At 40.6% G+C, this 15771-nt stretch overlaps 1 protein-coding gene across 1 annotated transcript; it reads left to right on the top strand.

Moving 5' to 3' along the window:
• Nucleotides 1-2839: 2839 nt before the first annotated feature.
• On the top strand, nt 2840-15512 carry LOC139312794 (retinol dehydrogenase 7-like). Its single transcript, XM_070937887.1, has 5 exons — nt 2840-3022; nt 3766-4087; nt 13477-13735; nt 14454-14611; nt 15219-15512. The coding sequence occupies exons 1-5, from the start codon at nt 2942-2944 to the stop codon at nt 15434-15436; spliced, it is 1038 nt and encodes a 345-aa protein (XP_070793988.1). The 5' UTR covers nt 2840-2941; the 3' UTR covers nt 15437-15512.
• Nucleotides 15513-15771: the final 259 nt, after the last annotated feature.

The raw sequence follows: 15771 nt of genomic DNA, 5'->3' as shown, positions 1-15771 counted from the left end.
ATTTTAGGTACAGATTAGGCAAAACAAAGCATGGGTGATGATGGATTTATTTCAAGTCTGTTGTTGAGCTCATATTGGTACAGATACATCCAGGAATGCACCAGGCCTCAACGAGAGAAAGCACAGCAAATAAAAACATTCCGTAACATATACCAGGGAAAAAAAATTCCCAGAAGGCTGGTCAGTTTAATCAGACATCAGAGAGACAGAGAATGGAGGTAAAAGACATGTGCAAATTACAAAAGTCAAACCTGCCAATTACACAGTTCTGAAGCTAACCCCATTGCTTCAAGACCTTTGGAGAGTTGCTTTTTTAATGCCACCGTGGCAGTGTGACTTAAATCACCTGTTCCAGGGCTTCAATAGGTCAATTTGACGCAGATGTGAAAACCTCCTCGGTGCCTGCATTCATACAGTGTGGTGTAAAGCCAAATGCTAGTTAAGAGCCGCAGTACCCTGTGATTTGCATGAAGCCCTCAGTTGAATGTTGAAGTAGTAATGAAACAAAAGACAGCTTTACAGGAGCTGGCATTGCAATGCACAGGTAGTTCTTGATTTATGGCCAATTGCTTAGTAACTCTTTGAATTTACGATGGACCTTTCAAAATTGATTTGCAATCCAGTCTTGAATTTCTAATGTTTCCCCTCCCCTGCAATCACATGACTACATTTTGTATGTTGGGCAACCGGTCTGCATTTACAGCCATTTGCAGTGTCCTGAAGTACATATGGTTTTGCTAGCAAGTGGCATTTCATTCCACTTTCTGGTAAAAACTGAGTCCTAGCCGCCAAAAATGTTCTATAGGTAGTCCTTGACTTACAATAATTTCTTTAGTGACCATTCAAAGTTACAAGGCCACAGAAAAAGTGATTTATGACCAGTTTTCACACTTATGACCATTGCATCATCCCCATAGTTACATGATCAAAATCCAGACGCTTGGCAACTGGCAGGCTTTTATAAACAATTTTACTGGCCTGGGATCATATGATCATCTTTATAACTTTTCCAGCAAGCTTCCAACAAGCAAAGTCAAAGGGGCAAACCAGGTTCATTTACAACCACATGATTCACTAAAAACCACATGATTGACAAAAAAAAGATTGTAAAACGGGGTGCAACTCACTTACCTGCCTCACTTAGCAATGCAAATGTTGTGCTCAGTTGTGGTCATAAATGGAGGATTACCTGTAAAAATCACACCAATCAGAGGTGTGTTTAGAAACAAAACAGTCTCCCCACCACCACCCAACTCTTTGTTTAAGGTAGTCTTAATGTAGAAATGAGTCCTTCCTACCCCAGTCACCTCTAGAGAAACCTTTTTTTTTTAACTTTAAAAAGAATTAATATCTCTTGGCACTCATTAATAGGTGAGCTGAGCCTCTTTGCTGCATGTATATGATGGCTGTCCAACCTTTTGACTTGCCTGGGTTGCACTGAGTGAAGAGGAATTGTCTTGGCTGCATATAAAGTAATATATAATATAGTTATGTATATGTCCAACCCATGCAAGCTATGGGTTGGACATAACCTCATGTACAACAACAATACAGGTAGTCCTCAAGTTATGACCACAATGGAACCTAACCATTAAGGTCAGAAGTCGGGACAAGCATTAAATGAAATATCTCATGTAACAACCAGCCATCCCTGCTCTCCCCAACGCAATCATTAAATGAACGTGTGGGACGTTAAGTGAGCATGGGGTGCCTCAGGGGTGGGGGAAGGTTTTGGGAGACCTAGCGCAGGCACAAACCCACCTGTCTCATGACTCACAAGGCTTCCCTCACCCCCTGAGATACCCCATGTTCCACTTCCTGCCCCTTGAGGTCCCAATGCTGCTCCTCACCTCCATTAATGTTTACCTTTTACCATGGACCACCTTCTGAAAGCTCTGTGGCATTGGGAATGAGACCAAGCTGCTACGTCCCCTCCATGTCCCTAGTCCACATGGCTGTGGCCCAGAAGAAAGTGCCATTTTCAGACTGGCCATAATGAATTGTGGGCCCTTCAAAATGGTTCTTGTTTTCAGAAGGGAAAGAAGAATGCTACCACACAGGCCCACCATACAGCTTGTACGGTCTTGCCAGCCAGAAACAATGGGGAAGGAAAATGCTGGGCCCACCTGCCTTTGCTGGTTCTGCTGCTCCCCTTCCTCTTGCCTTTCTAATCTTGTGGCTTGAGGAAACATCGGTCTTTGCTGGCATGAATCCCCTTCAATGGAAGAAACGTCTCTCTCTCTCTGTGTTATCTGGCCAGCTACAATCTAGGAACAGCAGAGACAAACAGTAGTAAAATGTCATTGCTGCTTCTCGAGTCTTTCCTGCACGACATCCCAGATTCTTGCAGTCAAATCCCATTGCCCCATTGCTGGATTCCAATAACTATTCTCACATGTTAAATGAATGAAACACAACTGTGTGTTCAAGCAACACCTGCTCCTAAAGAAAGTGATAGGGCTGGGCAATGTCCAAGGATGAGAGGCCCAAAGAGAAAACATCTAAAAGCAAAATGAAGGTTCCCCCCTCCCCCGCCACACACACAAATGGGGTTTCTCTGGCTGTATCAGTTCTTACACCTAGGTCTAAGCAAGCATACCTGCTACTCACTACAGTGACCAAAAAATAAAAGCTTTATATTCATTAAAGAGCAGTATATATTTTAAAAAAATTAACTGTCAAAAACAAGGAAAGAAACATGGTTAATGGGTAAGATTTACAGAATAAACTCAAGAAGGGCAGGCAGCTGATTTGGATCTATCCCAGGGGTGGGTTCTACTTACCTTTATTACCGGTTCACAACAGGATCCTGCCCATGCGCAAATCACCTATGATGACATCCAGGGTGGTGGGCGGAGCCTCCCACCGGTTATGCTACCGATTCTTGCGAACCAGTCCGAACCAGGAGTAACCCACTACTGGTCTAGCCCACACATAGGCCATGCTAGCAGAGCCAGGTTCCAGACTCGCCGAAATGGAAAAGTTGCTCAGACAAGAACTGAGCTCAGCCAACCCAGACAATGTGAGTTATCTAGAGCAGCGATCCCCAACCTTTTGGGCACCAGGGACTGGTTCCATGGAGAGGTTTTTTTCCCCAAGGTTTCGCATGCGGACTGCATCCTGCAGATGGGGCTTTGCTCCTTTGCATGGCCCTGTTTCTGGCATGCTGTAGTCCACAGACCAGGGGTTGGGGACTCCTGATCTAGGGAGAAAGCCTCGTAAAACCATGAAGGTGCCATTGTACCTTTGGAGCCAACTGATTGTTGCTGTTGATAAAGTGGCACAAGTCTCTCTTCAAAGCTATTGGACCTGCCAGCCCAGGTTCCATCCTGCATGATCAACAGCCAGCGAGTTGGCTAAGAGTTGTCATCCCAGAGGACTCAACTTAAACAATTTATGGCTTTACTATATACCTAACATCAAAAGCTCTATCCAGAACCACTGGAAACAAGGCTGTGGGTGTTTAGCATGGATGGCCCCAAAGCAGGGGTGGGGTTCACTTACCTTTGCTACTGGTTCGTGCACGCGTGTGCCGTTTCTGCGCATGCACAGAAGCTTAAAGTGCTAGTGGCTAAAAAATTGGGCAATGAAGATAATCACAATGTTCTAAGACGAAGCAACCAATGATCTTGAGATAAATCTGATCTGATGAAATAATATCTCATCAGATAATTCTACTCTGGAACAGGATAGGTTACTTTATTTCACCTGTACCTGGATTTAAGGACATCTAGTTTCTCCATTCTCTCTCATTCTCTCAAGCAGGGTTCAGCTATGTGGCTCTTTCTGGCTGCCCTGGTGGGCCTTTGGCTCCTTTGTCGATGGTACCTGGAAAGACAAATGGTGGAGAACCTGACAGAGAAATACGTCTTCATCACGGGCTGTGATTCTGGCTTTGGGAAACAGCTGGCCAGGCAGCTGGATGCTCGGGGTCTGCAGGTGTTGGCCTCTTGTCTCACTCCAGAAGGGGCAGAAGAGCTGAAAAAGGTCACATCGGACCGGTTAAAGACCACTCTGCTGGATGTCACCAACACTCAGAATGTTGCAGCAACAACTGAGTGGGTGAAAACCTGCGTGGGGAACAAAGGTGATCGACTCGGTTTATTATCCTATGTGCTATTTTTTGCAGGAACTGTGGAAAAAATGGGCTTGTTTCAAGCCATTGGGTTTTTCCTCTCTAGGAGACATAATACATTTTCTCATTAAGTATTATTGATTTCATTAATTAGTCAGATGCATATTTAAACCAAACTGTTGATTTATTAATTCTGTACTGGTTTAGTTTGTTTCTTAAATTGAGATTATACATATAGGGTTTTTTTCCCCTAATCATTTGGGCAATAAGAAGAGACATAGAAATAAGAACTCTTTCATGAAGGAAATATCCTTGCGTTTGTGTAGATTTAGCACACAGAGACAAAAAAAATCTCTTGAGGGATGCAAATTCTTTCTAACGCTTCTCAGATATTTATAGGATATAGAACCGTGATGGCGAACCTATGGCACACGTGCCACAGGTGGCACGCTGAGCCATATCGGTGGGCACGTGAGCGTTGCCCTAGCTCAGCTATGGCACGCATGCGCAAGCCAGCCAGCTGATTTTCGGGCCTTCTGAGCCCACCGGAAGTTGGGAAATGGGTTGTTTCTGGCCTCTGGCGGGCCTCCGGGAGGGTGGGGAAGGCCATTTTCGCCCTCCCCAGGCTCCAAGAAAGCCTCTGGAGCCTGGGGAGGGCAAAAAATGGGCCTATGGGCCCACTGTGCCATCATGTGCCAAAAGTGGGGGGAGTGCAGGGGGGTCATGCACACATGCGTGGGGGGCAAGGTGCATTGAATTATGGGTGTGGGCACATGTGCGTGCGACCCCCGCTTTTGGCACGCGATGGCAAAAAGGTTAGCCATCACTGATATAGAATGTGCTACTTAAGAGCTTCGGACTTAAGACAAGATATACAGACTCCATAGACAACAGAATTCATTAAACTCACATTCAAAATCAGCTAAACCGTATGCTGATTAATATAGTCTATAATATAGGGGACTGATAATGAGCAAATTCTGTCTCCAACTAATCCAGCAAGGGGAATAGAGGTGGTGGCAATGAAGCAATACAGAGACCAATTCTCAACTCATGCCTGGCAGCAGCTGGAAGTAGCCCAAGTAGGCAATAGACAGAAACCGTGCTAAAGAAGCTTTCCAGAATGGGGCAGTTGTGATTGGCATGTCCATAGTAATAACAATCATCCCTACAGACCCTGGTGCTTCAAACCCATGTACACCTCAAGGAGGAGCTAAATCACCACGCTGCCTTGCATAAACAATCAAAAAAGTGCAGCTGCATGAGACAGGCCCTGCCTTCATCTTCTCAGAGGGCATAAATACAATAGAACAATAAAAAGTATAGCCACATGAAAAATCAGCAGAATCCATGCAAATTCTGAAGGGCACCCATTTGTGAAAATGCAGATGCCTCCCTACCATAGCAGAAACCCAAGGTTGAGGGAGTTGAGAAACGTGTGTCATGGTGGCCTCATTTAAAATGATCACTCTTCCTAAATTGATTGTTTTATTACAACTTGCACATTAACAATATGATGGCAAAAATCAAAAGACTGAATTTTCACAAGACATATTATATATTTATATGATGGCAGAGAGGAAAAGTAAAAAAAGTTTTTAAAAAGCATTGCTTACTTGTTTTTAATAGCTGACTTATTAACCTTTAGGGGCAAAGTCAATGGTGATGGGAGTAGATTTTTAAAATAAAGAAGCTAGGATACAGATTGAATCTCTTTTGTGACCCCATGCAATGATTTACATTAAAAGGTTGTATGCTCCCATACAATAATTTATAATGAAAAGGTCCAATACATATTAATTAAAATAACATGTGATTTGATCATGATATTATAGGAAACAAACCATAAAAGGAAAAGAATAGAAACAGCAAGTTGTAAAGTGGATCAAACTTGTATCTCCTATTTTTAATTTATCTTATGAAATATGGACTTAAGGATTTAAGTTAAGAATGACTTGGCAAGGTAGCAAGAACACTTAGCACTTATATACTGCTTCACAGTGCTTTACAGCCCTTCTAAGCAGTCTACAGAATCAGTATATTGCCTCCAACAGTCTGGCTCCTCATTTTACTGACCTCAGAAGGATGGAAGGCTGAGTCAACCTTGAACTGATGAGGATTGAATCCCTGGCAGTCAGCAGCATTAGCCTGCAACACTGCATTCTAACCACTGTGCCACAACGGCTCACTGTATGCAGAGTAGCATCTGAAGGCAGAACAAGAAGCAATGGATGGAATGCAATCAAGGAGAAAACCAACCAGTAAGGAGAAATTTCCTGTAAATATATATATATATATATTTCCTGTATGTTAGAACAATTAATCAGTGAAGTGGCTTGCCTTCTGAAGTTGTGGTTGCACCATCACTGGAGGTTTCTAAGAAGCAATTCAACAACCGGTTGTCTGAAATAGTATAGGGTATCACACTTGAGCGGGGGGTTGAACTAGAAGACCTCCAGAGTCCCTTCCAACTCTGTTATTCTTTTAAGCAAATCACATGAAAACAGGAAACAGACATTTTAAAGCCAAATGGCCATGATTTGGGACTGGTAGTCAAAAAGTGCTAATCAGTGGTGGGATTCAAATAATTTAATAACCAGTTCTCTCCCCTAATAACCAGATGGGTAGGCATGGCTGGGTGATCATGTGACTGAGTGGGCATGGCCAACTTGACATCATTCACGTCAAGGAGTGCTTTGCCTCGCCCAGCCTCGTGACCGTGGGGATGTTGCAACGGTCGTAAGTGTGAAAAACGGTCATAAGTCACTTTTTTCAGTGCCGTTGTAACTTTGAATGGTCACTAAATGAACTGTTGTAAGTCAAGGATTATCTGTACAAAAATACAAAAAGCTTCTTTGCTTGCAAAAAGCTGCCTTAAATACCAATCATTAGATTAGAAATACCTGCAGGCCAGAGTTACAAATCAGGTAGGGTGCCAGAGTACCTTGAGGAATTAAAATAGTTAAAATGCAGTGATAACCATCAGCAGCCAACTCTTTCTCATAAAGTGAAACCCTTTAGCAGAGAGGTCATTTAAGCTCTCCAGAAAGTGGGTGGGCATATTTGGGCTACAAAATCCTGAGCTAAAGAGACAAATTAACAAATTATATAGGGGACCCAGGTTCAAGCCTCCCAAGCTTGTCAGGATCACAATAAAATTAGTACATGCCACAGATAGCTAAATAAACTTCAAGCCTCGTGCCATGTTACTAAGCCTTATTATCATGAGAGAAAACTAATATGAATTGGAAGATCCACACCCCTACCTCCTTTTTTTTTTTAATCTTACTATCAGTGAGCAATCATGTGCCTTGGCCATTCCAAAGCAGTGCAAGAGACTCCTGTCCCAAAGGTGCTTTTTCAAGAGGCAACTGGACTTTCTGGAAATCAAGAAAATCCAGGTTGCCTCTTGAAAAAAACACCTTTGGGACAGGCATGACCTGGATGACTGAAGAATCCCTATAGACAAGAGACTCCTGTGCTCAATGAACTGACAAAGCACCCTTTTACACCCAGGAGAAGCAATCCTTAGATCCATTTGCACCACTTAAAGATACCAGCTGGTTTCACTCACCTCACAAGATATCCTAATTAAATCATCCAGATTTAAGGAAAGATCACATGCCTCCAGAAAGGCAGGAAAAAAAGAAAGCTTGCATCCTGCCTCTTGGAAGTACAGCCCAAAAGGACAGTGCCAGGAACCAGTAAAGCAGTGTAAAAAACTTAAAACAACCCTTCCCCTTTAAGAAAGTAAAGCCCCTAATAAAGCAAAGAAAAGCAAAGTACCAGCAAAGAAAAAAAAAACATTCCAGAGAAGCTCAGGCTCCGGCTAGTTGGGGCGTACTGCCAAGAACCATTAGCTGTTACAATGTAATAAAGCTTAACCAGAGAGGCTGTTTCTGTAATTAGGGCAATAAAGATAAGGATTAGGCTAGAAACAACACCAAAATGTTTCCTTCCTGCCTTCCTGACAGGATTTGCCCTGTAAAGTGGGGGGAAAAGACAAAAGGAGATTTCTTCCAACAACCGGTTCTGCTCAGAACTGCTCAGAAAGTTAACAAACGGTTCTCCCAAATAGGTGCAAACTGGCTGAATCCCACCACTGGTGCTAACTAAAAAAAGGAAAGAAATGGCTCCATTAGTCTTTACCGCAGCTTGATCTGCCACATTTGCAAATGAAGCATTTAATGGAATTTAAAGTGGGCATGATCTAACAGCTGAATTAAAAACACAGCTGTAAAGTGGAGTGATTATTGTGCCCACTTTAGGAGAAATCAGATTTTGACCCAGAGGTCTATTCCTTCTCACTGAACTGATTACTGGCAAATGTTCAGCACTGAATTTATTAATTAGGATCTGTTGGATTCTCTTACACCTTTTCATTCATTATTCAGGAACAGAGAAAAGAAAAGCAGAGCCAATCAATATCCTCTTTAAAGCAGTGATCTGAAGTGAGTAGAGAAATCATTAAATAAATGACATGGAGGGGCCTATTTTATGCAGATTTATCTTTTTTTTTTCTTGAAGAGTCTAAATATAAGATATCTGCTGCCTAAAGAAATTCAGAAGCTTTGGGAAAATGGATATATAATTTTTAAAAAAATTCAGAGATGATGTTGGGTGGAAATATAATTTTTCTTCCATAATTCATTTAAGCCTTTGTTGAGAACAGTTCCTAAATATTTGACATCACCAGTTAAGTTTTACAAATACATTACTGTCAGTGTTGCATAAGTTTCAGAATAAAATCAATATACTGTCAGCAAATTATCACAGATTCTCTGTTTTTAATATAATCCTTAACATATATTTTGTTCTTACGTTTGTGAAAATGGATATGTAATGAAAAAAAAATCCAAAGCTGATCTTGGGGGGATATTATTATTATTTTTTTCATAATTCATTTAAGCCTTTCTTGAGAACAGTTCCTAAATATTTGACATTGCTAGTTAACTTTTACAAATTACATATATGTTATTATCAGTACTGAGTAGGTTTCAGAGTAAAATCAATATACGCTTAGCAAATTATCACAGGTTCTCTGTTTTTAATATAATTCTTAAATATATTTTGCTCATTTCTAATTAAAACATATTAAATTGCCATTGTTGTATTTAAAGCCATAGCCAAAAATTTAGATGGGCAATGAACTAGCTCTATAACATATCTTATTTCTGCCTTTAATAAAGTTTTGTTCCTGTGTAACCAATTTCAATAGCCAAGTTACTTAGTCTTAATAATTAAATATGTATATATTTTGTTGCAATTTTAATTTTTACCCTTGAGTTTTAGCAAAGCTGTCTTTCAGTTAACCTTATTTAATCTTGCACTTTGCACTCCTTGTTCCAATTTCCTACCGTGTTTCCCCAAAAATAAGACCCTGTCTTGTATTTTTTTGAACCCTGAAATAAGTGCTTGGCCTTATTGCCATGCGCTCAAAAGCCCGATTGGGCTTATTATCAGGGGATGTCTTATTTTGGGGAGAACAGGGTACTAGTATCACTTTTCCATTTTTCTTCACATTTATTAAGGTCCTCATCAGGAACTGAAATTTATCAATAAAACAAGCATTTCTCACACAGGCAGCAAGAAACCACCTTAGATCACTCAAATCAGTCAGCCAGTCAAGGCAGTGTTACTTTACTTCAGATGCTAGAGAAGCACTTCAGCTGGATAGACGGTTTACAAGGTGGTTGATGAAGTGACTTCTATGACTGTCATTGTGCAAACATTTCTCAATGGGCTGGACAAATTCATCCATTAAAATAGCTGAAAAGTACAAAATGGCCAAGCCCTGGCTCATCAATTCGGACAGAATATAACCCAATTATTCCTCCTTAATATACCTTCCAATGAACAAGTGATGCCAAGCAGGATCTACTATGCCATATTCCACCAGGAGGAGAAAAATTGTGAAATAATAATTGCAAACACTAAATTTTTATCCTGTCGAGTGCAAAACATGCTTCCCTCCACCAGGGGCTTTAATGTGACAGGGTTTTGTGATTTTCCTGCAATCAAAATGCAATTTCTCTCTTTTACAGAAATGCAGGATATGGATACTTACCCAACCATTAACATTAAAAAAAATAATTCTGATCCTGACTATAACTAAAAGATTGGCATGAAGGACAGACATTGCTTGCTTTGTAATAATAATAAATATATAAATTTATTTTATTTTATTATATATTATATTATATATATAATGTAATATATTATATATTATATATTATATATTATATATTATATATTATATATTATATATTATATATTATATATTATATATTATATATTATATATTAATAAATATATAAAAATAAAATAATAATAAATTATTAGTATCTTAAAGAGTAGTATTAGTCTTTAATAATCCCATAAATTATGATGATAATACCATAATTTAATTCAAATAAGGCAGGGGTGTCAAACTCATGTCATCATGTCGTCACTAGATTTATTGGGACTTTTTCCCCCTTTGCTAAACTGGGGGTGTCTGTGGCCAGCACATGATGCATCCGGCCCGCGGGCCATGAGTTTGACACCTCTGAAATAAGAGTAACAAAAACACTGCATATTTTCTGGGTAGGATAGCTTTGTTATAAAATGTTATTCTTCTCTCTTTTTCCTATCTTCTAAGAAGGCAATACATCCTTCCTTTGATATTTAAACAAAAATGCCTATGCTACGCCACCCACAAATGTTTCATAAAAGTATACAGTGGGATTATTATGCAAAACCTTTGCAGTGTAATGCACTGTATCTTTAAGTCTAATCATTCAGATTCCCAAAGCAAGTTCTCTATGCTTTTTCTTTTCTCCCTGTCCAAAATCAGAACCTAAAATGATTGGACTAAAATTAATGCCATGAAAATATACCATACCATAATTTACCATAATTATGTCTGTTTTTGGTTAGCAAGTTCAATTCAGCATGAATTGCTACCCTATGTATTCTTGTGATCCTGAGATCAAACAACAAGGGGTCGAGAGTCTTGGGCTGAGCCCTAACTGTTTTCCTTAGGCCTGAAGCAACAGTTGACACATTTCAGGTATTGTTCTGACAAACCAGCTTGGAGGGAGGCTGCCAAAGTAAAAAATTCCTAGGAGACCTTAAGGCCTTCCTTCATATTTCACAGGGCCCCAATTATTTATTTACTATTTATTTATTAGATTTTTATCCTGCCTTTATTACTTTAGGGAGGGCGTGATGGCTCAGTGGTTAAAGATGCTGACTTGTCAGCTAAAAATCTGACAGCCTGGATATGAGACCCAAGTGCCACATGACGGGGTGAGCGCCCATCCTTGCCACAGTTCCTGCCCACCTAGCAGTTGGAAAGCATGCAAATGCAAGTAGATAAATAGGTACACTTTGGTGGGAAGGTAACAGCGTTCTCTATGCTTCGGCATATAGTCAGGCCAGTCTCACGACCATGGACAACGCTGGCACCCTCGGCTAAGAAACGGAGGTGAGCACTGCCCCCTAAAGTCGAATATGACTGAACAGGGGAAACCTTTATCTTTATTATTTTATAAGTAACTCACAGAGCAAACATAAATAATACAGGTAGTTCTCGACTTACAACAGTTGATTTAATAACTTTGAAGTTACAACAGCACTGAAAAAAGTGGCTTACAACCATTTTTCACATTTATGACAGCATCCTCTTGGTAACATGATCAAAATTCGGACTCTTGGCAATGGACCAGAGGTGGGTTTCAGCAGGTTCTGACCAGTTCTGGAGAACCAGTAGTGGAAATTTTGAATAGTTCGGAGAACCAGCAGTAAAAATTCTGACTGGCCCCACCCCCATCTATTCTCTCCCTCCTGAGTCCCAGCTGATCAGAAGGAAATGGAGATTTTGCAGTAACCTTCCCCTGGATTGGGGAGGGAATGGAGATTGTACAGTATCCTTCCCCTGCCATGCCCACCAAGCCACACCCACAGAACCGGTAGTAAAAAAATTTGAAACCCACCACTGCAATGGACTCATATTTATGACAGTTCCAGTGTCCCGTGATCACGTGATCACCTTTTGTAACCTTCTGACAAGCAAAGTCAATGGGGAAGCCAATAGTAGAGGGCTAGGACAATTGAGCGCAGCTGCCTGGCCATGCCCACTTCACTGCAGGGTCTCCGCTGCAGCAACCCATTGTGGGCATTTATCCCATTTGCAGAGGTGGGGTGGGTATGGCCTATTCTAAATGTAGGAAAAACAAAGGAATCATTGTTGATTTTGGAAAAGGCAGGCACATCCATACACCTCTGTGTATTAAGGATTCATCTGTGGAGGTGATTAGTAGTATTAAGTTTCTGGGTGGGCAAATAACGAGTAGGATAGTTTGGTTGCTTTCTGCGTCATATGAGCACATCTTCCTTCCCCTGTCCTTACCACTTTTGATAAAGGAAGGATTGAAAGCATTCTGTCATATTGTATTACTGTTTTATTTGGACAGGAGGGCTGTGGTGGGAATGGCAAAAAAGATTATTCGAAGTTCACTTCCTTCTATGTATGTATGTATCTACATACGTGTACATACATGCATGCATGCATGCATACATAACATACATACTTTGGGGGGGGCATCAGAATTTCATTTTAATATGTGCCAGTATATACCCAGCAAAAGTGACAATAAAGGTTATCTTATTTTATTCTGTCTTATTCACATGTTACTTATTTAACAAGTGCAGTGATTTACTTAACAACTGTGGCAAGAAAGGTGGTAAAATGGGGCAAAACTTACTTAACAAATGTCTCATTTAGCAGCAGAAGTTTTCGGCTCAATTGTCATCATAAGTTGAGGACTACCTGTACTTCTTCCTTCTCCTATTTTCAACCCTGTGAGTGTGTTGGGCTAAGAGAAAGTACTGGCCCAAGGTCACCCATACAGCTTTTGGGCCTACGGCAGGACTAGAACTCAATGTCCTGGTTTCTATACCAGCACTGTCAACACTACACCACACCTGATTCGCCATCCTTATGGAATGCACACCTTCTAAAGGCAGGCCTTTTCAGAGAAGATTGGCAACTATCTGAATAAAAAGGTGTGGAACAAACCTCCCTCTTGCTGACTTTCATATTTGTGGGAGGGTGAATTAACAAATTTTATCTTTGGGAATTATACATGGCATAAAAAGCAGAACTGAAGGAATTGGGGTTCCAGCTAAGATTATTCCAAGACAGAATCATGAAGATCAGTGATGGGTTGCCCCCGGTTCAGACCGGTTTGCAAGAACCGATAGTAAAACTGGCGGGAGGCCCCGCCCATCACCCCAAATGTCGTCATCAGCAATCTGTGCGTACACACGCGCAATCCTATTGTGAACCGGTAGTAAAGGTAAGTAGAACCCACCCCTAATGAAGATCCTTCTGAATCCCACTTTTTTTCCCCTCACAGGACTTTGGGGGTTAGTAAATAATGCAGGCATAAATTATCCAGTTGCTCCCAATGAGTGGCTGAAGAAGGAGGATTTTGCCAAGGTGCTGGACGTCAACTTGCTTGGGCTGATTGACGTGACGCTCCACATGCTGCCCCTGGTGAGGAGAGCCAGAGGGAGAGTGGTCAACTTGTCTAGTGTGGTGGGAAGACTGGCATCCCCCGGAGGCGGGTATTGCCTCTCCAAGTTTGCTGTGGAAGCCTTCTCAGACACTCTGAGGTAAAATGGAAACTTAGTAGCTATTTTTCTTTCAGGATCTAATCTGTGTCACCAGGACCAGAGGTTTTTGTCTTCCAAGCTTTTGGACTTGTGCTGGAGCCCATCTTCAGGGAACTTCTCTCTCTCTCTCTTATTTAATTTTTTTTAATTTTTTTAAATAAAAATTTAAAATAAATTTTTATAAAATGATTTAATGTTGGCATATGACTACAGAAAAATTGTCTTTAAAATGTCTAAAGGTACTTCCAATCTATGCTGGAAATGTTGGCAACACGAAGGGTCATTTTATCATGCTTGGTGGACTTGCAGAAAAGCCAGACAATTTTGGATTCAAATTACACACAAAGATACAAAGAATTTTAAAGATCAATATTCAGTTGAAACTAGAACTGGATAGACAATTAGAAAAGAGTTGTGGAAGATTGTTTTATATATGATAACTGCTGCGAGTTTTTACATGCACAAAAATGAAAGGTCTCTGAAATACCCACAATGGAACTCAAGGCAGCTTAAATATTACTTCAACCTCCTATTTCTTCCACGACAATAACTTTCTGAGTTAGATTGACTGAGAGGGAGTAAGCAGCCCAAGTCCCGAAGGAGCATTTGTGGCTGGAGTAGAGTAAGAGCTCAGTCTCTCTGCTCCTAGTCCAAGACCTTAATCCCTCTACCTCACAGACTCTCCTTATGCAAAAGTAATCCTTTTATTTCAATACAGGCGAGAGCTTTCTCCTTTCGGAATCAGAACCAGCATCATTGAGCCTGGAGGCTTTATCACAAATATGCTCATTAACCCAGATAAGCACTTACAGGGTGTGTTCAGCAAAATACCCCCACACGTCAAAGAATTTTATGGACAACCATACCTGGATGCCTGTGAGTAAAAGAAGAACCCTAGAAGGGTATTTGTATGTGTATGTGTTATCCAGAAGCAGCAGGAGCAGGAATCATAAAGTTAACCAAAGCCAACACAAGATATTTGGCTGCCTGAAATAAGTCAGGAACGGTTGCCCTTCATCCCCTCACTGATGGTCAAAATGCAAACTAGCCCAGTTATTTTTCTATATTCGGTAGAAAATCCCATGTTTCTCCATCGTCACACAGTACAAATAAAATAACATGATAAATAACAATTTAATACCCTTTCAGGATGCTTAATTCATCCTGCTTGAAGTGATTATCTCAGTTTACCTCATGACAGGCCCGAGCCTTGAGTTGACAGGCCCTACCCATCTCATAGCCATTCCACTTTTGAAGCATCATAAATATTTTCAGCTACCTGTTTGGGCTGAGGAGAGAGCTTTCCATTGTTTGCTCTTTGTTGTTTGCACACAACAAGAGTACCTGACACCTTGTCTGCCACTCTACCTTTCTCACAGAACAGAGAGTTGGAATCCTCATTTTTTTCCTCTATATAAAATATAGCTTAGAAACTACTATAGAAAGATAACCCATTGACTGATTTTTGCTTCATGTTTTTTAGATTACAAATATATCTGCACAATCGTGAAGATGAGCAGCAAGAACTTGTGCTTGGTCACCGATTGCATAGAACATGCTTTGACGTCTCGCTATCCTCGTACACGTTACTCAGCCGGCTGGACTACAAAATTCATCCTTCTGCCTCTCTCTTATTTCCCAACTGCAATAACAGATTACTTGTTGAGCATTCTTCTTCCAAAGCCAGCACAAGCAGTGTAGATTCTATTGCAGAAAATACATTACAGTTGTCCAAATGAGCAAACAAATTAATTTCAGTATTAGTGAAAACTGGTAAGACAATTTCACTGACGCAAGAATAATGCATATTTTCAGCCCCGTTGTTTAAGAACTAAAAAGTCTTCAATCTTTGAAGTAAAAGAACAGAAAGATTTGCAAAAAGTTGTTTGTTTGTTTATTGCTCTTAAAACAAGAGGATAGGAAGTCATCCACTGTATCTAGTATGCTTTCATTTGGATTTCTGGATTTTTTTATTTTTTATTTTATTTATTTTTATATGCCGCCCTTCTCCGGAGACTCAGGGCGGCTTACAATGC

Source organism: Pituophis catenifer, unplaced genomic scaffold (assembly GCF_029215685.1).
Source record: "Pituophis catenifer annectens isolate HBS135680 unplaced genomic scaffold, rPitCat1.0.hap2 SCAF_2, whole genome shotgun sequence".
NCBI lineage: Eukaryota > Metazoa > Chordata > Lepidosauria > Squamata > Colubridae > Pituophis > Pituophis catenifer.
This window is presented reverse-complemented; position numbering and strand designations above follow the sequence as displayed.